At 42.8% G+C, this 24468-nt stretch overlaps 1 protein-coding gene across 18 annotated transcripts in view; it reads left to right on the forward strand.

The window, feature by feature from the left end:
• The window catches only part of KDM5B (lysine demethylase 5B), a 183698-nt gene that overhangs the window by 22248 nt on the left and 136982 nt on the right, over nt 1-24468 (forward strand). For 15 of the 18 annotated variants that reach the window (XR_005223286.2, XM_043533827.1, XM_037885142.2 and 12 more), the window contains exons 2-5: nt 10472-10549; nt 18961-19083; nt 19717-19887; nt 21463-21519. Coding sequence is in view for 17 of the 18 variants with exons in the window: in XM_043533827.1 (XP_043389762.1) it covers nt 10472-10549; nt 18961-19083; nt 19717-19887; nt 21463-21519 (429 nt within the window). In the remaining variant the exon portion in view is untranslated. The remainder of the gene's footprint in view (nt 1-10471; nt 10550-18960; nt 19084-19716; nt 19888-21462; nt 21520-24468) is intronic. The other 3 variants (XM_037885144.2, XM_043533824.1, XM_027820377.3) reach the window with 1 other exon arrangement.

Raw genomic sequence — 24468 nt, forward strand, 5'->3', positions numbered from 1 at the left:
ACATTCTGAGATCAGTCAATGAGTCAGTTTTTAATCCATATAATGTGTGCCCTATAATTCCATATATTGCAATTTTTAAAATCACAACATCATGTGGAACTAGGTCAAATGCCTTTGAGAAATCAAAGTGTACTGTAACAACACAATTGCCTGTATCAATCAGACCTTTAGTCTTCTCTAAAACACAAAAAACCCAGATTGTTTGACAAAACTGACCTCCCATGAAACCATGCTGATTGGCATTAATTATATATTTAGCCACCTGGAAATGTGTGGCACCACTCCCAATCACCGGTGCCTTGCAAGAAGCAAAAGACGACTAATCGGGTGCTCGCCTACGGTGAGGCCAGCAGAGTATAAGGACTTGAATGGAGTTTGACTGCGCCAAGCTACTCAAGCTCTGTATTACTCAGAGCAGTATCGTTGACTTGGGTCCCATTGAAAGGTCAATTGTGTCCAGTACCACTGGACTCCCTCCCGAGTGAGAGTCGTGGAGAGATACTAGAGCTACCTTCCACACTGGAAACGTTTGAGGTGGCTAGGGAGCTGATAGCCCTCATGGCACCATACAGACCATATGGGACCTTCCTTCGTGGGCTTTTCCCTTTTCTCCAAGCAGACAGACTCTCAAGTCACTTGGGCTCCATACCCTGGCTCCTCAGAGGAAACCCTTAAAACACAACTCCTACCTCACTTCTATCAATCTCAACGTAGGCAAGATTATAGCAGGAAGTGTGGCAGGAATTATAGGATAAGGTGTCCTCCTCCTCCTTCATCCACCCAAGGATCTGGGCTGAAGCAGAACTTTTGAGAGTGTGGCTGAGGGCGGTGCACCAGTTCAAGTACTGGATCTATCACCCCTGTGTTTTTAAGACCGTTTATCTCATTTGTATTGTGCATGGGCCGAGATTACTTCAGACTGCTGGGTGCTATACATGATATGACTGGGATACTCCCTACTGTTTAGTTGTCTCCCTCCTTACCACTTCAGGGACCCTTCTCATGAGCAACTTCTGATCCAAGAGCTGTAGACACTCCTAAAAGTGGGAGCAGTAGAGGAGGTCCCTCAAGTGCTAAGGGGCAAGGGTTTCTACTCCCTCTACTTCCTGACCCTGAAAGCCAAGCAGTCTCAGTGCCATCATGGACCTGCAAAACCTCGACAGATTCATCAAGAAGCTGAGGTTCCACATGGTCTCCTTTATCTCCTCCCTGGATCCGGGGGACTGGTATGCCGCCCTTGATTTGAAGGATGGATATTTTTATCCCAGGACACAGAAGATTCCTATTGTTAGCCATATCCACTACCAGTTTACGGTCCTCCCTTTTGGCCTATCAGCAGCCCCTTGAGTGTTCATCAAGTGTCACTGTATTCCTGAGGAAGTGGAAGGTACAGGTTTACCTGAACCTAGAGGACTGGCTGATCAAGGACCACACCAGGGAGCAGGTAGAAGCGGACGTTGGCTTGATACAGTCAACATTCGACAAGTTAGGCTTGTTAAACATACAAAAGTCGACCCTGTCATCCATCCAGAGGGTGGAGTTCATAAGGGCAGTACTAGACTCGGGCCAAGCCCGGGTGTTCCTTCTGGAGTTCGAATTCCAGGCTATTTGTGCCATCATAAAAGGCCTCAGAAGCTACCCCATTACCATGGCACAGAACTGCCTGAAGTTCATGGGTCACATGGCTGTCTGCACGTATGCCATATAGCATGCAAGACTGTGACTCGGACCTCTTCAAGCCTGGCTGGCTTCAGTATATCCAAACTGAAATCACTTAGACAGTGGTCCCATTGGGTAATTGAGTTCCTTCTTTGGTGGCTGAATATGCAGGCTGTCTGCGGAGGAGTGCCCTTTTTCAGACCTTAACCCTCGCTGTGTCTGGGATGGGGAGCTCATCCGGGGAGACTCTGGACTGAAGGCCTCTGGTCCCAGGTGGAGCTCTCACTACATATCCATGTCAGAGAGCTGAGAGTGGTGTGCCTAGGCTGCCAGACCTTCTGAGTGCACCTGGAGGGCAGATGTGTATCGGTCACAGCGGACAATATATGTAATTATAACATATAATATATATAACAATAACAGTAATGTTCTATATAAACAGACAGGGTGGAGCACACTCCTATGTCAGGAAGCCCTCAAACTGTGGGAGTTCTGCATAGCCCACTCAATACATCTTGAGGCTTCTTACCTTTCAAGGTCCCAGAATGACTCGGCAGACCACCTCAGGAGGTCCTTCTCCAGCCACGAGTGGTCCATTCGCCCGAACATTGTGAACAGAATCTTCCAACCGTGGGGAGTTCACCATGTAGACTTGTTTGCAACAAGACACAACAGGAAGTGCCTGCAATTCTGCTCCTTCCTGAATCACAGCCTGGGTTCAGTTGCAGACATATTCCTCCTCCCATTGAGGGGCCAGCTTTTCTATGCATTCCCGACAATTCCACTCCTACACAAGGTGTTGCTGAAGGTCAGTAAGAAGATAACTTCCGACCTGGCCGTGTCAGTACTGGTACACCACACTCCTACACCTGTCAGTGGAGGCTTCAATTGGTCTGCCCCTTTGGTCACCCAGGACCATGTCCACTTTCAGCATCTGAATCTCTAGTTTCTCCACCTCATGGCATGGAATCACGGCTAAACTTCTGCGAGTTGAAATGGTCAGGACCCATCGGAGAGGTCCTCCTAGGCAGCAGAAAACCATCCATGTGGGCCACGTACCTGACTAAGTGGAAAAGATTCTCTATGTGGTCGATGCAAAGGGCACGTCATCTACACAGTCATCAGCACCCTTCATTCTGGACTACTTGTACCTAAAATAGTGAGGGCTGTCAGTGTCATCAATCAAGATCCATTTGGCCGCGATTTCGGCATTTCACCCCGGGTCACCAGCCAATCAGTCTTCACCAATCGTCAGCCGCTTTCTCAAGGGACTGGTCAGGCTGTACCCTCAAGTGTAACAACCAGTTCCTCCCTGGGGCTTCAGTCTAGTACTATGGAGACTCATGTGGCCCCTGTTTGAACCCCTAGCACGTTTGCTGCTCTGTCTATCCTGGAAGGTAGCATTCCTGGTAGCCATAACATCGGCCAGGAGGGTTTCTGAGATTAAGGCCCTCACATCTGAGCCTCCATAACCTGGTCTCCTACAAGGACAAGGTCCTGTCCTGTTTTGTCCTCACCCAGCCTTACTTCCGAAGGTCGTCTTGCAATTTCACACGAATCAGGACATATTCCTCCCGGTCTTTTACCCAAGACTGCATGCCAGTAACCGAGAGCGAAGACTTCATTCTATGGATGTAAGGTGAGCATTGGCCTTTTACATCAAGAGGACAAAACCATTTTGCAGGTCAACTCAGCTCTTTGTGGCCACAGGAGACAGATTGAAGGGCCTCCCGATCTTGTCCCAAAGAATCTCATCATGGATTACGTCCTGTATCTGTGCATGGTACGACCTGGCAAAGGTACCTGCTCCAGTGCTGACAGCACATTCCACAAGGGCTTAGGCTTCCTCTGCAGCATTCCTGGCCCAGGTTTCGATCCAGGACATCTGGAGGGTAGCAATGTAGTCGTCTGGCCACACCTTCACTTTGCATTACACAGCAAGCTAGAGAAGATGCTGTATGTGGCAGAGTGGTGCTGCAATCCGCAGTCAATGAGCTCCAACTCCTCCTGTTCAACTGCTTGGGAGTCACCTACTTGGAATTGACCTGAGCAAGCACTCGAAGAAAAAAGTTACCTACCTTCCATAACTCCTCTTCGTCGAGATGTGTTGCTCATGTCCATTCCAAGACCCATCTGCCTACCCCAGCTGGCAAGGAGGAACTGAAGAGGTGGAGGGTTGGCAGGGTGCGACTGCAGGGGTCATCTGAGGCGACCCAACAGATACCACTAGGAGAAAAACCTTCCAGTGGCTGTGCATATGGCGTGCACACACCTACTTGGAATGGACATGAGCAGCACATCTTGGAGAACAACAGTTCCGGAAGGTAGGTAACCATTTTTTTTTTTTTTTTTCCAAACAAGATTTCACTTGATTTCAAATGAAGGAGAATCCATCACATCCCTAGGTAAATTGTTCCAGAGATTGATTACCCTCACTGTTAAAAAATCTATGCCTTATTTTGTAGATTGAACTTTTGGTAGTTTCAGCTCTAGCCATTGGATATTGTTATACTATTGTTCGCTAGAATAAAAAGCGCTCTATCATCATAAATATTCTCCTCATGGAGGTATTTGTAGACTGTGATCAAGCTACCTCTTATCCTTCTCTTGGATGAGCTAAATAGATAGTTTCTAAAGGCAGGTTGGACTGACCTCATATCATTGTAGATCTTTTCTGAAAACAGTGTTTTATAGAAAGAAAAGGAGTACTTGTGGCACTTTAGAGACTAACAAATTTATTTGAGCATAAGCTTTCGTGAGCTACAGCTCACTTCATCGCTCAAATAAATTTGTTAGCCTCTAAGGTGCCACAAGTACTCCTTTTCTTTTTGCGGATACAGACTAACACGGCTGCTACTCTGAAACCAGTGTTTTATAGGAAACACACAGTTCCTGTCCAAAATTTTCAGTATATAATCTGAGTAAATGTAGAATTTTTCAGAAAAGTTTAAACAAACTTCATTAAATAGCTTCAGAGTATCAGCTAAAAATTGCCCCCAAAAGATTTCAGTGTCAAAGTGTCATGATTTTTCAGGCCCCTCTGGTTTAAAAACTACGAACTGTAGAAAGTCAGTCATAGTGAGAGTTTGGGCTCTCTGGTGTTACGTAATTTTATTAAGTAACAGAAATTTTCATCATAACAGACTGTATGGTTAGCCAAGGGAGAGAAGTTTTACAGTGACTAGGTGAGTTGTACAGGAAGTATTTAAGTATTGGCTGGTTAAAAGCAGGAGCTCCCTGAAACTGATCAACTGGCTCAGGACTATTATAGGCATTGTGGAGTGTGCATAGAACTCTAGGATTCATGCATGCAGCTTGTCAATATGCTATTCCTATGAGACGATGGACAGCTTTGTTTGCATCCTAGAATAAGTGCTGCTCTTGACATATGTATAGGTTATTAGACATTCAAATGATACAAACTCCCTTTATTTAATCTTTAGTGTAAAAGTTCCCTTTCATATATTTTAAGGCTAGAAGGGTCCATTATGATTATCTGGTCTGACCTCCTGCATAACACAGACCCTAGAGTTTAGCTAAGTGATCTAGTTCAAAGATTTCTGGAATGAAACTAGATCATATCTTTTAGAAAGACTTCAAATCTTGCCATCCCTTGGGAATTTGTGCAATGGTTAATTACCCATTTATATCTTAGGGTATGTCTACACTTGCAGAGTTTTTGCGCTGTAAATTTCACTGGTGATAGGGAACCGGTGAAAGAAAAGCGCTGGTTTGTGTACTCACTTAATTCCTCAGGCATCAGAGAATGTTTACATTACAGCACTTTCATTGCTGATGAGAGCAGCGCTATAGGGCAGCTATCCCACAGTGCAGCTCACTTGATAGGTCTTGTGGGAAGGGAGGTGAGCGGAAGGCATTCTGGGTCCCTGCTCAGTGCCCTGTGATGCACTGCTTCGTGTCCCAGCAGCCGCATTGCTTCCTTGTTTCTTTTGCAGCATTTTTTAAAACCCCCTGCTGTCTGGCTTTTTTTCCCTGCCACATCTACAAGCAGGAATGGACTCCTGTCCACTACTCTGATAGTTGTCACTTGCACATCACGCTTGGCAGTGCAGCTGTTCCTAAACCTGTAAAGAGAGCTGCAGTCAGAGATGCATGATGAGCTGCCTGAAATTGAAAGAAGTAACATTTGATTGCTTTTGGCATTAACTGAGGAGCTGTGTACTGTGGAACAGCTAGGGAAGCTAGCTCAGAGTTGTGGGATCATATTGTTACGCATGTCTGGGATTATGACCAGTGGCTTCAAAACTTTTGGATGTGGAGAGCCACCTTCATGGAACAACGTGCTGAGCTTTCCCCAGACCCTACTTTGCAAGGACACCAGACTGAGAGCTGCAATCACTGTAGAGAAGTCTCTAAGATGCCACAAGTACTCCTTTTCTTTTTGTAGAGAAGTGTGTGGCAATCGCATTGTGGAAGCTGGTGACTCCAGATAGCTACTGGTCGCTTGTAAACCAGTTTGGAGTGGGGAGATCGACCGTTGGTGCCATGGTAACTCAAGTGTGCAAGGCCATTAATCGCATCCTACTGTGCAAGACCGTGACTCTTGGTAATGTGCATGACATTTTGGATGGCTTTGCAGAAATGGGCTTCCCTAACTGTGGAGGGGCGATAGATGGTACGCACATCCCTATTGTTGCCGCGGCCCACCTTGGCACCGAGTATACAAATCGTAAGGGGTATTTTTCCATGGTTTTGCAGGCGCTAGTGGATACCAGGGCTATTAGAGGGGCACGATGTGTGGCAGTTAGGATCCGGGATGCCTTGAGGGAAAAGTTTTTGCAAATGAAAATCATTAAATTTTGCTGCTGTGCTTGGGAAAGGAAGTGTTAACGGCATGTGCTGTGCTACATGGCGGTTCTGTTTGTAACGCCAGTGAAGATGAAGTGCTAGTTGACTTGTAGCTGTGATGACATGTACAGAAATGTGAACACACAAATAAAGCTTCTTTTTGAAAAATTTGTGCTTTTATTTTAAAAACAGAGAAAACACCCTTATACCTTACAGCTGTGTATAACTCCAGCTGTTGCTTGACAAGCTGTCTGTGGCTGTGGATTGTCGAGGAATGGAAAAAATTTACAGCGAGCCTATAAGAATGTGCAGTGGGAGTTTGGGGAGTGCATGGGAAAGAATTCTGCACCCGCCGCAAGGGGGGGCGGACATGAATCAGGTCACTCTGCAGTGTAATGAGAGAATGCAACATATCTGTCTGACTCCAGAATGTTGTTTAGCCTCTCTGTGGCTTCCCTATAGAAAGCATTATTCTCTTTTTTCAGTCTCAGTTCTCTCCCTCTTTCCACTTTGTCATGGTTTCTCTCCATTTATTTTTATCATGTGTCTCCTCTTGGGAGTGCTGAATCACCTCATGAAACACATCTGCCCTAGTGCATCTTGGCTGCTTTCTTATACTTCACAGACGGTCTGCTACAGTGGGGGGTGGGTCTTCCACAGTCTCTTCTGAGGAGACAAAAGCAACACATTGCTGTGAAACGTACATACAGAAATCACAGTGTATGTTGCAATACACCACTGGTAAGAAATCACTCTCTTGGTGACAAAAGTCAAGCATCCACGATGCACAAGAACCCAGCAATGGTGAGGGAACACAGGGTTAGAGGATTTATTGCATACACGCATTCTGAAAAGGGCTAGCATGAAGGGAGGGCACCCAGCACACAAGCACAGCCATCGTAGTACTTTTCTGTGCCCTCAACCTGCTTTATGCATTGTCAAAGCAAAGCAACTTTCCAGAGCTCTGCTCTCCTGCCTCTGCCTCAGCAGCCAGTGGCCACTCACACTGGCTAGACACCTCCAGAGTAGAGAAGGGGTCCTGAGTGCACACAACAACGGGCTCCACAGCTTCCTCAGCCTCCTCCTCTTCATCTGTGATCTCCTCCTCCTGGCTAGGGCCACTTTTCACTGACTCCAGACATGAAGTATCCACTGGGCTCTTTGCAATGGAGGTGGGGTCACCGCTTAGGATTGCATCCAACTCACTGCAAAAACAGCAGCTTTGTGGTGCAGCACCAGACTGACGGTTTGCCTCCCTTGCCTTGTGGTATGCGTTCCTCAGCTCCTTCACCTTCGCTCTGTACTGCAGGGTATCCCTGTTATGCCCTTTCTGCAATCTGCATGCAGTCTGCTCATAGTTATTGAAATTCCTATGGCTGGAATGCAGCTGGCACTGCACAACCTCCTCTCCCCAAACACTGATCTGGTCCAGTAGCTCAGTGTTGCTTCAAGCAGGGGATCGTTTGGTATGTGGAACAGCCATGGTCACCTGGGCAGATGAGCACTCGCAGCAGGAAATGGAGTTTCAAACTTCCTGGGGCTTACAGGGGGAGGGGCGGATGTCCATTTATCAGAGCAGCGGAGATGCTGGCCAGAGTGGTCACTTTTAGAACTGTGGGATATCCTCTGGAGGCTAAATGGTGTTTACACAGGTAGCACGTGTCTTCACTTTCACAACAGTGCAGAAAGAGCTGTATGCCTCTCATGAAGGTGGTTTTCTTTTTGCGGTGAAACTTCTGAGTTTCACTGCAAAAAGTCATTAACAAGTGTAGACGTTCCCTCGGTTTTAGTGCAAAAAAGCGACTTTTTGTGCTTTAAATGGCAAGTGTAGACATAGCCTTAGTTCCACTTTGGACTTTGGTGATTTCAGCTTCCAGTCCATTGGATCTTTGTCTGCTAACAAAGAGCTCTGTAATGTTAGAAATCTGCTTCCTGGCAAGTTACCTCATTGTAAGTGAGTTTTCCTCATTATGAATCATTATTGTGGCTCTTCCTGAACTAGCTCCAATTTTTCAGCATTCTGGCTCTGCCACAGGCTTCCTGTGTGACGTTGGACATGATCTTCTCATGCTGCACAATTGCGCCAATTTAAGGGTATAAATCAAAAGTAATAATAGTAAAGAAACCCTATTGCATGTGACATCACTGTAATAGTGAAAAAGTCTTGAAAATCTATGGAGATTGGGTTTGAGACTATTACATTTTTCATGTTTGTATGTTCCTGCTAAAATAACAAACATACTACCCATGTCCATATTGCCTAGTCCCCAAGGAGTCATTGAGGAAAAGGCAAATATGATCTTCCCTGGTCACCTGATACTGTGTCACTTCAATATCAGAAGTTCTTATTACTATTACTATCCTTCTATAGTTACAGAGAAAAAAAAGATACCTTGATATATAAGAAATTGGTATCAGATTTAAACTAAGCTAAATTTGGCTCTTCTAAATAAACACTATACCTCACCCACCTCATCTCATATATATCACAGCCAGTTGGTGTGACAGTAATCTCTTTATTGGTCCAATAAGAGAGATTACTGCACCCACCTGGCTGTGATATATATGTCAGTCCCAGAATATTAGACACATATGGGTATAACTACATTGCATGTGATAAATGTTAGCGGTCTGAGAGATACTATTGCTTTGTAATCTTAGGTCAATGCTACCCACCAACTTTAGATGATCTCTGTCGAAGTAAGAGTGGTGGCGTGTATTGTGTTTTCTTGTTAAATATATTTCAGCTATTTCTGAATATTTTTAAACAAGATACTCCTAAAGTAGTTATTTTTGGTTGACAACATAGCTGCTGTTGCTTGGAGATCAGGCAGAGACTCTTTGCCTTCCTCTGCAGCATGGGGTCTGAGGCACTTGCAGGTTTAAACTGGTGTAAATGGTGGATTCGCTGTAACTTGAAGTCTTTTTAAACCATGATTTGAGGACTTCAGTAACTCAGTCAGAGGTGAGGGGTCTATTACAGGAGTGGCTGGGTGAGGTTTTGTGGCCTTGCAATGTACAGGAGCTCAGGCTAGATGATCACGATGGTCCATTCTGATCTTAAAGTCTATGAGGTATGAGAAGCAAAGAAACTGTTTACCTGATGTGCTTGTGTGTCTCCTGAGCATTTGAAAGTCTCTGATTCCAGCTAATTGCCTTTTCAGGAATACACTCAATACTGTGCATTGCAGTTGGTTTTGTGGCCAATGAACCTGTTTAATTTATATGTTGAGAGCAAAAATTCCTAACAGGAAAAAGCAAATAAGTGGCATATGTAACATTTGAACAGACTGTGTCTGGAGGTTGTAACTATGTTCTCTCCACCACAAGGGTCTTTTCCTGTATGAAGGAAATGGCACAGTAGGCTCTGCCAAGGACACCTACTATTTCTGCTTGACAGACAAGATCTCTAGCTGACACATGATGCCTGCCCATTTTGGAGTGCGACCTTGCAGTTACAGTGGACGTCCTAACTCTGTGACATGCATCTGATGAAGTGAGCTGTAGCTCACGAAAGCTTATGCTCAAATAAATGTGTTAGTCTCTAAGGTGCTACAAGTACTCCTTTTCTTTTTGATTTGTGTGTGTGTGTGTATGTCTGTCTGTGAGATTAAAGGCTAATCTTTGTGAGTCACATCTTTAGTTTCAGAGTATCAGTGGAAGATCTATTTCATTACATGTCAAAACAATCTATTTAAAGACACAATGAACATAATTTCTTAATGAAAGCAAAAAGAATCGAACCTGAATAAAAAAACTTCCAATTTTTAGAAGACAGCATTGTAAAGTGCTTTGCTTTTTCTTACCTTCAGTGTGTGAATATGTTTGTGTATTGTGAGATCATTTGGGGAAAATACTACATTTCTTCATATTTGAAATGGAGGAGAAGTGAGGCTGTCTTTGGGTTTGGCTTTATTTTAACTTTTGGTGTATCTAGTTTGTAAACACAAAGAATGTATTGAATTTTTCTATTCTGTTTACTGAAGCTTTTCTCTTTCCCCAGGACTGGCAGCCACCATTTGCATGTGATGTCGATAAACTTCATTTTACTCCACGAATCCAGAGGCTGAATGAATTGGAGGTAGAGTCAGAAACTGATGCCATTAACATTAGAATCCACTTGAAGGAGTAAATATGTTCAAAGTAGATTATTCTTTAGGATGCGCAATGAAGCAAAAGGTTGTTCCCCTCTATTCGACATTGGTGAGGCCTCATCTGGAGTACTGTGTCCAGTTTTGGGCTCCACACTACAAGAAGGATGTGGAAAAATTGGAAAATGTCCAGTGGAGGGCAACAAAAATGATTAGGGGACTGGAACACATGACTTTTGAAGAGAGGCTGAGGGAACTGGGATTGTTTAGTCTGCGGAAGAGGAGAATGAGGGGGGATTTGATAGCTGCTTTCAACTACTTGAAAGGGGATTCCAAAGAGGATGGCTCTAGACTGTTCTCAGTGGTAGCAGATGACAGAACGAGGAGTAATGGTCTCATGTTGCAGTGGGGGAGGTGTAGGTTGGATATTAGGAAAAAACTTTTTCACTAGGAGGGTGGTGAAGCACTGGAATGCGTTACCTAGGGAGGTGGTGGAGTCTCCTTCCTTAGAAGTTTTTAAGGTCAGGCTTGACAAAGCCCTGGCTGGGATGATTTAATTGGGGATTGGTCCTGCTTTGAGCAGGGGGTTGGACTAGATGATCTCCTGAGGTCTCTTCCACCCCTGATATTCTATGATTCTATGATACCTCTGAAAATCAAGCCCAATAGAACTAATATTTTCAGAATCTCTGTAGAAAGGAAGCAGTATTTAGTGAAAATACGTGCTAAAGTTGTTTGCTTTGGAACAAAACTTAAACGACTATACAGTTATTAAAATATGGTGAGAAATGTGATGTGGAGTTTTTTTTTTTTATTACTGTTATTTATAGGGATGTGAAGTGATTAAAAAATTGTGGTTAATCGCACTGTTAAACAATAATAGAATACCATTTATTTAAATATTTTTGGATGTTTTCTACTTTTTTAAATATGTTGATTTCAGTTATAACAATACAAAGTGTACAGTGCCCACTTTATATTTATTTTTTATTACAAATATTTGCACAGTAAAAATGATAAACAAAATAGTATTTTTCAATTCACCGCACACAAGTACTGTAGCACAATCTCTTTATTGTGAAAGTACAACTTACAAATGTAGATTTTTGTTGTTGTTACATAACTGCACTCAAAAACAAAATAATGTAAAACTTTAGAACCTACAAGTCCACTCAGTTATACCTCTTGTTCAACCAGTCACTAAGGGTATGTCTACACTACGAAATTAGGTCGATTTTATAGAAGTTGATCTTTAGAAAGCGATTTTATACAGTTGATTGTGTACATCCCCACTAAGTGCAGTAGGTCGGCGGAGTGCATCCTCAATACCGTGGCTAACATCAACTCATGGATGGTCCACCGTGGGTAGCTATCCCACGGTCCCTGCTGCCCATTCGAATTCTGGGTTATGCTTCCAATGACTGATGGGGCAAAAACATCGTCGCGTGTGGTTTTGGGTACATGTAGTCAGTCTCCCCTCCCTCCCTCCCTCTGTGAAAGCAATGGCAAACAATCATTTTGCACCTTTTTTCCTGGGTTACCCATGCAGATGCCATAGCATGGCAAATATGGAGCCCGCTCAGCTCAGTGCTGCTGTTGTGAGCATTGTAAACACCTCGTGCATTATCCAGCGGTATGTGCAGAACCTGGCTAGGAGACGCCAGCACGAGGAGGACATGGACACAGACGTTCCTGAAAGCACAGGATGTGCCAATTGCGACATCATGGCGACAGTGGGGCAGGTTGATACAGTGGAACACCGATTTTGGGCCCAGCAAACAATCACAGACTGCTGGGACTGCATAGTGTTGCAGGTATGGGATGATCCCCAGTGGCTGCAAAACTTTCGCATGCATAAGGCCACTTTCCTGGAACTTTGAGTTGTTTTTCCCTGCCCTGAAGTGCAGGAATACCGAGATGAGAGCTGCCCTCACAGTTGAGAAGCAAGTGGTAATAGCCCTGTGGAAGCTTGCAAAGCCTGACTGCTACCGGTCAGTCTGGAATCAATTCAGATTGGGCAAATCTACTGTGGGCGCTGCTGTGATCCAAGTAGCCAATGCAGTCAGTGACCTTCTGCTAACAAGGGTAGTGAGTCTGGGAAATGTGCAGGTCATAGTGGATGGCTTTGCTGCAATGGGGTTCCCTAACTGTGGTGGGGCGATAGAATGCATCCCGCTATCTTGGCACCGGACCACCTTGCCAACCAGTACGTAAACTGCAAGGGGTACTTGTCAATGGTGCTGCAAGCCAATGGTACTGGATCATAAGGGACGTTTCACTGACACCAACGTGGGATGGCCAGGAAAGGTGCATGACGCTCGCATCTTTAGGAACTCAGGGCTGTTTGAGCAGCTGCAAGAAGGGACTTACTTCCCAGACCAGAAAATAACCGTTGGGGATGTTCAAATGCCAATACTTATCCTTGGGGACCCAGCCTACCCCTTGCTCCCATGGCTCATGAAGTCATACACAGGCAGCCTGGACACTAGTAAGGAGCAGTTCAACTACAGGCCGAGCAAGTGCAGAATGGTGGTAGAATGTGTCTTTGGACTTTTAAAAGCTCGCTGGCGCTGTTTGCTGACTAGGTTAGACCTTAGTGCAACGAACATTCCCATTATTATTGCTGCTTGCTGTGTGCTCCATAATATCTGTGAGAGTAAGGGGGAGACGTTTATGGCAGGGTGGGAGGTTGAGGCAAATCGCCTGGCGGCCAATTTTGAGCAGCCAGACACCAGGGCGATTAGAAGAGCACAGCTAGGCACACTGCGCGTCAGAGAGGCTTTGAAAAATAGTTTCATGACTGGCCATGCTACAGTATGACAGTTGTATGTGTTTCTCCTTGATGCAAAACTGCCCCCTTTGTTGAATTTACTTCCCTGTAAGCCAGTCCCCCTCCCCACTTTGACCACAGCTGGCAAAGGAAATAAAATCCCTATTGTGTTGAATCCATGCATTCTTTGTTTATTTAAAAAAAAGGGGGGGGGGATCACTGACAAGGTACTCCGGGTGGGGTGGGGGAGGAGGGAAGGACAAGTCCACATTGCTTATTGTAGCCACACCACAAATCAGAGCTGTTTGAATGACAGCCTTCTGTTGCTTGGGCCATCCTCTGGAGTGGAGTGGCTGGGTGCCTGGAGCCTCCCCCAACGTGTTCTTGGGCATCTGGGTGAGGAGGATATGGAACTTGGTGAGGAGGTCAGGTGGTTATACAATGGATATAGCAGCGGTCTGTGCTCTTGCCTTTCCTGCAGCTCCACCAGATGCCTAATCATGTCCATTTGCTCCCACATTAGCCTCAGCATCGCCTCCTGCGTGTTCTGATCACGCTCACTGTATGCTTTCCTGGCCTCTGCCACCGAATGCCTCCATGCATTCAGCTGTGCCCTATCCATGTGGGAGGACTGCATGAGCTCAGAAAACATATCATCGCAAGTGCAGTTTTTTTTTGTTTTTGTTTTTGTTTTTTTGCCTTCTAATCTGTGATAACCTCAAGGACGGATATGATATGGGGAGCATATAAACATTTGCACCTGCAGGGGGGATAAAAAGGGAGAATAAAATTTAAGAAGATACATTTCTGAGAACAAAAGGGAGACTTTCACAGTGAATCAAGCAATTCACAGCAGACAGCCCATGTGCTTTAGGTATAAGGTCGCATTTTGCCTTTTATATTGAGCGCCTGCGGGTATAGTGACACATCACACATGTCTGGGCAACAGAATTTGGTTTCCATGCAGCTATAGTTGGCTTTTTCCGCCTTCATAACATGTGGGAATGGCTTCTAACTGCAGTGCCCTCCTTTCCCATAGCAAGCCAGTTGGGTTTGCCATTTAAAAGGAGAGGCTGCGGTTTTCGGGTGAATGTGCAGCACACACCTGTCCCCCACTCCACCACATGGCTATTCTCTGGGATGATCCCTTTTAGCCAAGTGCAAACAGCCCAGCATGAACGGGGTCCTTTTACTGTTCCCTTACAAAAATTTGCCTATTTCAACCAGGTGACCATGAATAATATCAATCTCCTGAGGCTGACAGAAAGATAAAGACCGAATGGTGCATGAATGTGACCAAAACCCAGGACCATTCGCTGCCATGGTTTTTGCTGCAATGATTCCAGACTGCTTGCTACTGGCTTGGCATGGTAAAGTGTTCTACCGTGGAGGACAAAATAAGGCAGCCCTCCCCAGAAACCTTCTACAAAGGCTTTCAGAGTACCTCCAGGAGAGCTTCATGGAGATGTCCCTGGAGGATTTCCTCTCCATCCCCAGACACGTTAACAGACTTTTCCAGTTGCTGTACTGGTCGCAAATGCATCCCAATTCTTCAGGGCAAATCAAACATTAAACACAATTGCTTTTAACCCCTGTAGTGTAGTTACAAATGTGCACTCACCAGAGGTGCCTTCTCTGGCTTCAGGGTCAGGGAACCCGCCTTGGGAGGGTATTGGCTCCAGGGTGATGAAAAGGTCCTGGCTGCTGGGGAGAACGGATTCTCCGCTTGCCTGCTGCGCATTCTCCTCTTCCTTCTCTTCCTCATCCACAAACTACTCCTCCGTGTTGTGTGAGACTCCCCCCTTGCAGGTGTCCACGGACAGTGATGGGGTAGGGTCCCCCACTAGAATGGCATGCAGCTGATCATAGAAGCGACATATATGGGGCTCTGACCCGGAGCGACCATTTGCCTCCTTTGTCTTTTGGTAGGCTTCCCTGAGCTCAACTTTCACGTGGCACTGCTGTGTGTCCCTGGTGTAGCCTCTCTCCACAATGCCCTGTGAGATTTTGGCATTTTTGTTAGCATTTCTTCTTTTTCATTGGAGTTCTGCCTGCACAGATTCTTCTCCCCATATAGCAATCAGATCCAGTGTCTCCCTTTCTGTCCATGCTGGAGCTTGTTTCCGATTCTGGGACTGCATGGTCACCTGTGCTGCTGAGATCGCCACGCTGACCAAACAGGAAATGAAATTCAGAAGTTCCTAGGGCTTTTTCTGTGTACCTGGCTAGTTCATCGGAGTTGAAAGCACTGTCCAGAGCAGTCACATTGGAGCACTCTGGAATAGCAGGCCGATACCATTGAATTGCAGAACGCTGCATCTACATTACCCCACCTTCAACCCAGGAAGGTAGATTTTAGCACTACTCCCCTTGCTGGGGAGGAGTACAGCAGTCGATTTTAAGAGCCCTTTAGGTTGACGGAACGGGGTTGGTTGTGTAGCCGCATTGCTTATAAAATCTACCTAATGTGGCTAAATTCAACCTAACCTTGTAGTGTAGACCAGGGCTAAGACAAACAAGTTTGTTTACATTTATGGGGGGTAATGCTTCTTGATTCTTATTTACAATGTCACCTGAAAGTGAGAACAGGCATTCGCATGGCACTTTTGTAGCCAGCATTGCAAGGTATTTACATGCCAGATATGCTAAACATTTGTATGACCCTTCATGTTTCAGCCATCATTTCAGAAGACATGCTGATGATGCTCGTTAAAAAGATAATGCGTTAATTAAATTTGTGACTCAACTACTTGGGGGAAGAATTGTATGTCTGCTGCTCTGTTTTACCCTCATTCTGACATATATTTCATGTTATAGCAGTCTTAGTGTTTGTCTTAGTGATTGGTTGAACAAGAAGTAGAGCTGAGTGGACTTGTAGGTTCTAAAGTTTTACATTGTTTTGTTTTTGAGTACGGTTATGTAACAATAACAAAAATCTACATTTGTAAGTTGTATTTTCACAATAAAGAGATTGCACTACAGTACTTGTATGCAGTGAATTTAAAAATACTATTTTGTTATTTTTACAGTGCAAATATTTGTAATAAAAATAATATAAAGTGAGCACTGTACACTTTGTATTCTGTGTTGTAGTTGAAGTTAATATATTTGAAAATGTAGAAAAACATCCAAAAATATTTAAAAAATTTTAATTGGTATTCTATTGTTTAACAGCGCAATTAAAACTGCGATTAATTGTGATTATTTTTTAATCACGATTAATTTTTTTGAGTTAATCAGGTGAGTTAACTGCAATTAATCAACAGCCCTAGTTATTTAACATTTGTATTGCAGTAGTGCCTAGAGACCTCAATCAGGTCATGCTCCCATTGTGCTAAAGCACTGTACAAACATATAGTCCCCTGAAGGTCTTACATTCATAAAAATGAGACAAGTGAGTAGGGGTGAGGAAGGATGTTGATAACAAATGTAATATAATTTAGCATGGACTAGTTCTGTGGGCAATTTTTAGCTGGTCAGTAGCAGTAATAACTCATCTCCTGCTTTGCTGTTTTGAGAGGGCAGTATTCTTTATGCATTAAGGTGTGTAGCTTTGAGGAGGGACGTGAGGGAGGATAAACTGGTGGCTTTAGAATTTTCCACTGGGAGTAAGGGACTGCAGGAGACAAAGCGCTGTGGTGCTTGTGGGAGAAGTAGATGAGCAGGTGGCCAAGGCTGGCATAGATAGCAGAGGGAAAGTGGCAGGACTCAGCCTCTTGGAAAGATAATAGTTCAGAAAAGGGAAGGCTTTTATATGGAGAGCTTTGAAGGTCAGGACAATAAGTTTGTGGTGGAGAAAGGGAAGCAGTGAAGGGATTATATGCAGGGAATAGACAGCTAGTCATGAACTTAATTCCGTCTAAGCTGCGCAACTGCACAGCAGCCTATTAAGCACCCCCCACCCCCACCCTCACCCCCGACCTGCCTGGCCCGGGAAGAGGTGCCTCAACCCAGCCCTGGCCTGGACCTGCTGCGGCCGGGGAGAGATACCTTTTTCCCCCCCCCCAACAAATTTCATATGTGGGGTTCTGTGGGATTCATAAGTTCATTGCAACTTTAAAGTAGCATTACCATTTCTCAGAAAAGCCCGGAGTAGAAGATCTATTTCATACTATGCTGCTGAACTAACAGAAGGAATGTTAACTAACTCTGTACCAGGTCTCGTTGATGTTAGTGAAGATGTAGTGACTAAACACAGAAGTCTGCAGAAGTGTAATTTTAAAGTTCTTTTTGAGAGTGGAATAATTTTTTATCAAATGGAAGTGGACCAGGTTGGTATGGATAACAACTTATTTTAAGTTTCAAAGAGAGAATTCCAAACAATGAAGGGTTTAAAATATCAGCAAATGTTTTCTAAGCTCAAAGGTATAGCTTTGATTCCCGCTAATATAGGAATGAATCACAGCTCAGTTCTTGTAGGCACTTTGTGGTGATAAAAATAAAAAAAAGGTTTTTTTGATAGAATTAGGGTTGTATTAGAGTTTGGACCATTATTCATCTGGCACTTACCTGTCTGATTCAGAGTGTGATTTTTATTTATTTATTTATTTATTTAGAGTTACTGGTTGCTAGTTTTGCAGTAAAACGTGTACTGACAAATGCATTATGTGGTAGGGGAGAAAGCACTTTTGGTAGCCAAAGGTTCTGTTTCTTTGACTAGTTCAAATGTTCACTGAAGCATTCGTGTCCAGATACAGTGTAGATTCAGTAACTTTTAAAGACAATTTGTGAAGATGACTTGAAAGATGAATCTCCTCACAGAAGAAAATTAATCTATGCAGTAACTCTCATTAATTTGTATTTGGGTAAACCCACAAATCTGCATCAGAAATGAAGCTGCAGCTCTTTGGGCGGGAGGGGTGTAGGAAGGGGTCCTGTGAGGGCATGCCACCTCACCCCAGCCCTCTAATGCCCAGGGACCTACTTAGAGAATTTACTACTGGAGGGACTGGTGCAGCTTCTTACTCCAGCAAAGGAGGAATAAGGTTGCTCTCACCATTGCCTGTGCACATCTGTGAGTGGGGAAGGCTTGCCACTGTATAGATCCTTTTCTGTGCTTCTTGCCTCAGTGATCTAGTCCTTTGGAAAGGATAGGTTTTCTAACATAGAGCCAGTGAACATCATTACTGAGAATGGATCAGGTCTAACACAGGGAATATAGAGGAGGTGACATTGGCTCTTAAGATTGAATAGCGAGTCTTTTTTTTTTTTTTTTTTTTTTTTTTTTTTTAAATAACTGATTCCAGTCATTGCCTTCAAATGGTGGATACATCTTGAAATCACAATTGGTGACATTAGCAGGGATGCCAAAGACCCAGTGGAGACAGAAGTTTCCTTTCCCAAACAAACGTGATCCATCTATGATAGAGTTCAAACACATTGACAAGGCTATCCTTCTAGATATCTGGAGAACTTCAATTTCAATGCAGTCAATCCAGCATCTTTCCCAAGTAAACAAAAATGAAAGGAAGCCAGTCATGTCTAGCTTTATTATACTAGGTGCAAATACATTTAAAGAGGGATTTTGGAACATAACCAAAGATCTGAACTTGAAGATGTTCTAATATTGAAAACATTGGAAAGTAGAAGCTAAATTGAACTGCATATTGAAAGCACACTGTCTTCTGTTAGGCTCAGACCCGTGTGAAGCTGAATTTTCTGGACCAGATTGCAAAGTTTTGGGAGCTCCAAGGGTGTACACTGAAAATTCCACATGTAGAGAGGAAGATCTTGGATTTATTTCAACTTAATAGGGTAAGACTGTTTTTTAAAATAGTTTTTCCTGCAAAAGATGCCACATTACTTCTGTTCCTAGACTGAAGTCAAGTCGTCTTTAGTAAGCTACTTCAGTAGAGATTTCGTGTTTGGAAGCGTTTTTAATGTATGATTAAACTCCTTGAGACATATTCTGTGAAATGGATTCAAGACAAGAACTGTTTATATTGCACTAAAGAGTAGTGTTGGAAAGCTGATTCAGTAGTAGAGCCTTAGAAATGCAGCCTGAGAGAATCCTCCAACTAGACTGAACTATAAACCTGCATCTAATCTTCCCTTCTGGTGCATATTGTAAAGCAATATTTTGGAGAAGTTCTGTGACCTGTGTTATACAAGAGTTCAGATGATCACAGTGGTCCCTTCTAGCCTTGGAATCTGTGAATCTATGAACTTTTTCAGAGGTCTTTAAGTTTTCTGACTAGCTAATTAAAGGATTTAAGCTACAGCGTTCTCTTAATGTGAAAGCTGTATTTAAAGTATTTATTGCATATGGTAGCAGCTGCAATAGCAAATACTTTTCCCTTTGTAACTTTTTTTTTTTGCTAGCAGTAGATCTCTATACACTAATGACTTTATTTTTGTATATGTGACCATTGTATTTTTCCTTTATAGCTAGTTGCAGAAGAAGGTGGATTTGACTTAGTCTGTAAGGAGAGAAAATGGACGAAAATAGCCATCAGAATGGGTTTTGCTCCAGGCAAGGCAGTGGGTTCACACATCCGTGCCCATTATGAACGTATTCTTTATCCTTACAACTTATTCCAGTCTGGAGCTAGTCTACTGGTGAGTGGTATGGTGTTTTTTGTTTTCCCCTGGCTAGCTAAAACCTGGATAAATTCACCAACTAGTGGGTTGTTTCCTTTTTGGGCAGCACTTCTAAAATCTTTAAAGATTGCATTTGTTTGTTTCATAGACTTCATCTTGTTACTTAGATACTAAGGTCATGAGATGAGTATGTTAGTAATGCACAGACAGAACTTTATCAAATGGAAGATAAAGTACTGGAATTTTGTGAAGGACCCTTCAAGGAAACCTCTTACCTGAAGAAATGAAACCTGTTTGGACACTACCAGTTTGTATTTCTTCCTCTCTACAGTATTTAAAAGCCTTATTTTACAGCAGGTATTTAGACTTTCTGGAATGTCCTCTTTGTGACTCCTCTGTGCGTTGCAGACTTTTAAAATATTTACAAACCATTTATTTGTCCATCCATCTGACAGAGAATAAATGAGTAATATCTCTAGGAATAATTGAGATCCAAAGATAATGGATGGAATATAATGAGTCTTGTAACTTTATAGCCATATGTCAACTTACTTTGCATTTTTTTTATACATAATATGGTGAAAGATCTCCACTATGAAGAGAGAGAGAATGACATGTGAATGCTGTTTTGATCATCCATGAAAATCATAATGTAGACTGCCAGAGTTGTTGCTGAGTTTTTCTAACTTAAAATCTTCATGTTTAGTTTTTGGCCATTAATAAGTGGGTTGAATGAGGATAGAAACTAATACAAGTACAAGACTTCTTTCAGATCAGTGCTGGTTTATTATTTATTTGGTAGCACTTGCAGAAATCCATTTTAATCCGTGTTAACCACTCCCACCCTGACATGCTTTTCAACGTAGGTGGGTTTCATAATAAAAAAAACTTGTGAGGATTGTCTGAGTTTACAGTAAAGAACAATATTAGTGCCTGTTAGTTAGAGCTGCCAAAATGAGAATAGAGATTTGACATGAGCAAATCAGAAGAGACTGGAATGTAAGGCTCTTTATGTATCTTGTGGTTATCACATTGAAGAATAGTTTAAAAAAAATCTGTAGGCTCTAAAAAAAATTGTAATTTTGACCACTGGGTTTTAGACATATATGCTAATGTAGATTGTTTTCAATCTGTGGGATGAAAAACCTTAAGTCTAGGAAAACTATCTTTACCAAATACACTTCACCTTTCCTCTGAAATAATTCTTATTGCATGGTGGAAAGCAACAGCATTCCAATAAGGCGTTTAACTAGCATCTTTCCATTTTTGTTCATTCTGAACACTAAAGTAATTGTGGTTTCTCTTTTGTGAGGACATTTTGCTCTGTCACATCTGATGCCGTTCTCTTACTTTTTTTGAGGTGGGAACATATAATTTAGTGTCCTAAAATAGAGTGTTGGCTGTGACCATAAACGCTCTGAAAATCTAAGCCTTTAGAACAATTGTCTTTCACAGAACTGATGTTAAATACATTATTTCTCAGTAATGGACCATTTTAAGAACACAAAGATTCTCAAGTGGCTGCTTGTGATCTCATTTAATGAGGTCACACTTCCTTTTAAATATAACTTTCCAAGCTCTCTCTTGCAATAGGCACCTGACATTTGTTCCAAACTGATGTGTTTAGTGGATCATGCAGTTCTGGAAAAGGTATGTTTAACTTCATTTATTAACCAAAAAAAAAAAAAACCAAAACATTGTTGCTGTTTTTAAATTGTTACTATATTCTCCTTCCATCTTTCTGTGTGTGGTATTACTGTTTTCTTATGAATTGGATGGAAAAACTGAGAGAATCCATAGAAATGTTTCTTTGGGCTCAGTTTTCACCCTGCTTAGATTTTATTTTTGCTGACGTGCCTTCTATTAACTAATGAGTTTATTTTACAATGAATTATTTCTCCTTTGAATTGATATTTGATATCCCTGACCAAAGGTCATCTTTTTTGCTTTTTGTCACAAGTTCTCAGTAAGCAGTGGTTTCCCAGATGGTGCGTGTACAGCTGTCCTTTTTATTATCAATTCAGTTCTTTCCTGAGTATCTTGGCCTCGTATGATTTCATTCTTAGATAAGATGTTGCTACTGGATTTTACAGCTGTCAGTTTCAGACATGTTTTCCCTTTCTTTGATATTTCAATAAGCCTTGAAAAGAAGCTCTGTTTGCAGCAAGCCAAGATCATCTACAAAAGACTGGTATGTGCAGTCTGTGAAACTACTTTGTAATTGATGGAACCTACTATATTGCATTGATGCTGTGAAAGCCAAGAATATAGAAAGGAGTATTTTTTCACTCCCTAGTATGGTGTAGCTTAGAATGTGTTCAGTCCCATGCACAGCCTGAATTTATTATGAGTTTTATGCCTGAAATATATTTTTAATTGCCTTTTTGGAAAATGTTCTATTTGAAGAACTTCTTACACTACTATATTATGTATGCAGATGGTACAATGTAACAGGAAATTTTGGTGCTTAACGAGTAGTTTTTCGTTGAAACCTTAGCATTTATGGTTCAATAAATCCAAAAATCTAAAAATGGAGACAGAAAGTAAGACATGTGTGGATGGTCAAAATAGGCAAAGCTGACATTATAGTCTGCAAATTAATAGGTGCTTAAAGAAGTGCCCCAAAGAAGTAATTTATTCATCATTACCCATTTAACACTGGGCTAGATGTGTCTCAGTTGTATTGCTCACTATAATTGTATATAAGGAGATGGATAAATATAAGTTGCCTTACTTGTAAGGGATAGCAGATGTGAAGCATGCTTATGATTCTTCACACTGTAGCTAGTGAATGAAAAGTCCTTGTAACTTATTCTAAAGACTCTTAAGTAAACCTGCACATTTTTTCCTAAAATTATTTTCTGATTCAAGCAGCCTAGGTATTAAAAATACATCAGGTCTTGCTCTTGTTTATATTAAAAACTCAGCTCAGGCCATCTCTACACTAGAATGTTTTGTCACCAGAACTTCTGCTGCCTTGCAGTTGCTGATGTTGCTATGTTGCTAAAATACATGCACTCTCGGCTGTTTTTGCTGGTGTCACATATAAGAAGTTATATTGGCAGAAGCCGTGGTGCGCCATGGATAAGCATCCTGATATCTCTACATCACTGTCCAGCACAGTGCTTTGCAGAACATTTTTGCAATGCATTGTGGAACACCCGCACTTCACTCAGGGAATTATGGGAGCTTGGGGTTAAGTTCCCACAATTCCCTTTCTTCCATTCCCTAAAGCTTCTTCTAGATGATCATTTTCATGCCTTTTTAAAAATTCCTACTGTTCCTTGTATTGCTTTTGTTCTCTTTGCCATCTCGCTATTAGAAATATGCGGAGCTCTCGTGTCTGGTTTTAGAGACAGGACATGGGATTATTCTGTATTTGCAGAACTTCAGTGACTACCACTGTAACAGCAACCAGTGGTGCTTTGATGAAGATGAGACAGGACGCTCTGAGGAGGATAAGTGAATGATGTGAACAGTGCATAGAAACTTCAGGATGCTTCAGACATTTGTTGATCAGCTCCACACAGTGGATCAGCATTTCAGGGACCAAGAAACAAGCACTGAGTGGTGGAATACATCACATTGTGATACAGATCTGTGGCAGTCAGCAGTGGTTGCAAAACTTTGAGATGTGGAAGGCTATGTCCCATCCATCCAATGCAGAGACACCAGAATGAGAACTGCTTTGACAATGGAAAAGGATCTAGCAATCATGCTCTGGAAGCTTGCAGCCTCATACTTCTTTTGGGCTGTGGGCAATCAGTTCAGAATTGTAAAATCTACTGTGGGGGCAGTTGTCCATCCTGGTGTGCAAGGCCATGAAGCCTTTTGTGCTGCACAGTATTGTGACTCTGGGGTCTGGGCCATCCCACCTTGCCACTGAGTACGTGAGGAGAAAGGGTACTTTTCCATGGCTGTGCTAATACTGATGGATCACTGGGAACATTTCACTGACATTACTGGTGGATGGATAGAGTGTGTGTGTGTGACACTTGCATTTTCAGGTATACTGGACTTTTCCAAAAGATGCAAGCGTGAACATACTTCCCAGACTGACACATTCATATAGGTGGGGTTGAAATGCTAATAATGATTCTGGGGAACCCAGCCTATCCTTTGTGTCCCTTGTTTATGAAACCATACACTGGATGCCCATACAGTAGCAAGGAGAGTTACCTAGTGTCTGAGCAGGTGCAGGATGACTGTTGAATGTGCTTTCGGTAGGTTGAAAGGCCTCTGGTGATGTCTCATGGAAAGGCTGGATCTCAGTAAGGCAACTCTTCTCGTCGTAGTAGAATAATGCATAATATTTGTGAAGCGAAGGGAAGGGGAAACTTTACTGTCAGGAAAAAGAACGAGGAGTACTTGTGGCACCTTAGAGACTAACAAATTTATTTGAGCATAAGCTTTTGTGGGCTAAAACCCACTTCATCAGATGCATGCAGTGGAAAATACAGTAGACACACACACACACACACACACACACCCCCCCCCCCCCGTGAAAAAATGGGTGTTGCCATACCCACTATAACGAGAGTGATCAGTTAAGGTGAGCTGTCAGAGTGGAGGGGGGAAGTGTCCAGTTTTGGGCCCCAC

The sequence above is a fragment of the Chelonia mydas genome, chromosome 21 (genome assembly GCF_015237465.2).
Source record: "Chelonia mydas isolate rCheMyd1 chromosome 21, rCheMyd1.pri.v2, whole genome shotgun sequence".
Taxonomy (NCBI): Eukaryota; Metazoa; Chordata; order Testudines; family Cheloniidae; genus Chelonia; species Chelonia mydas.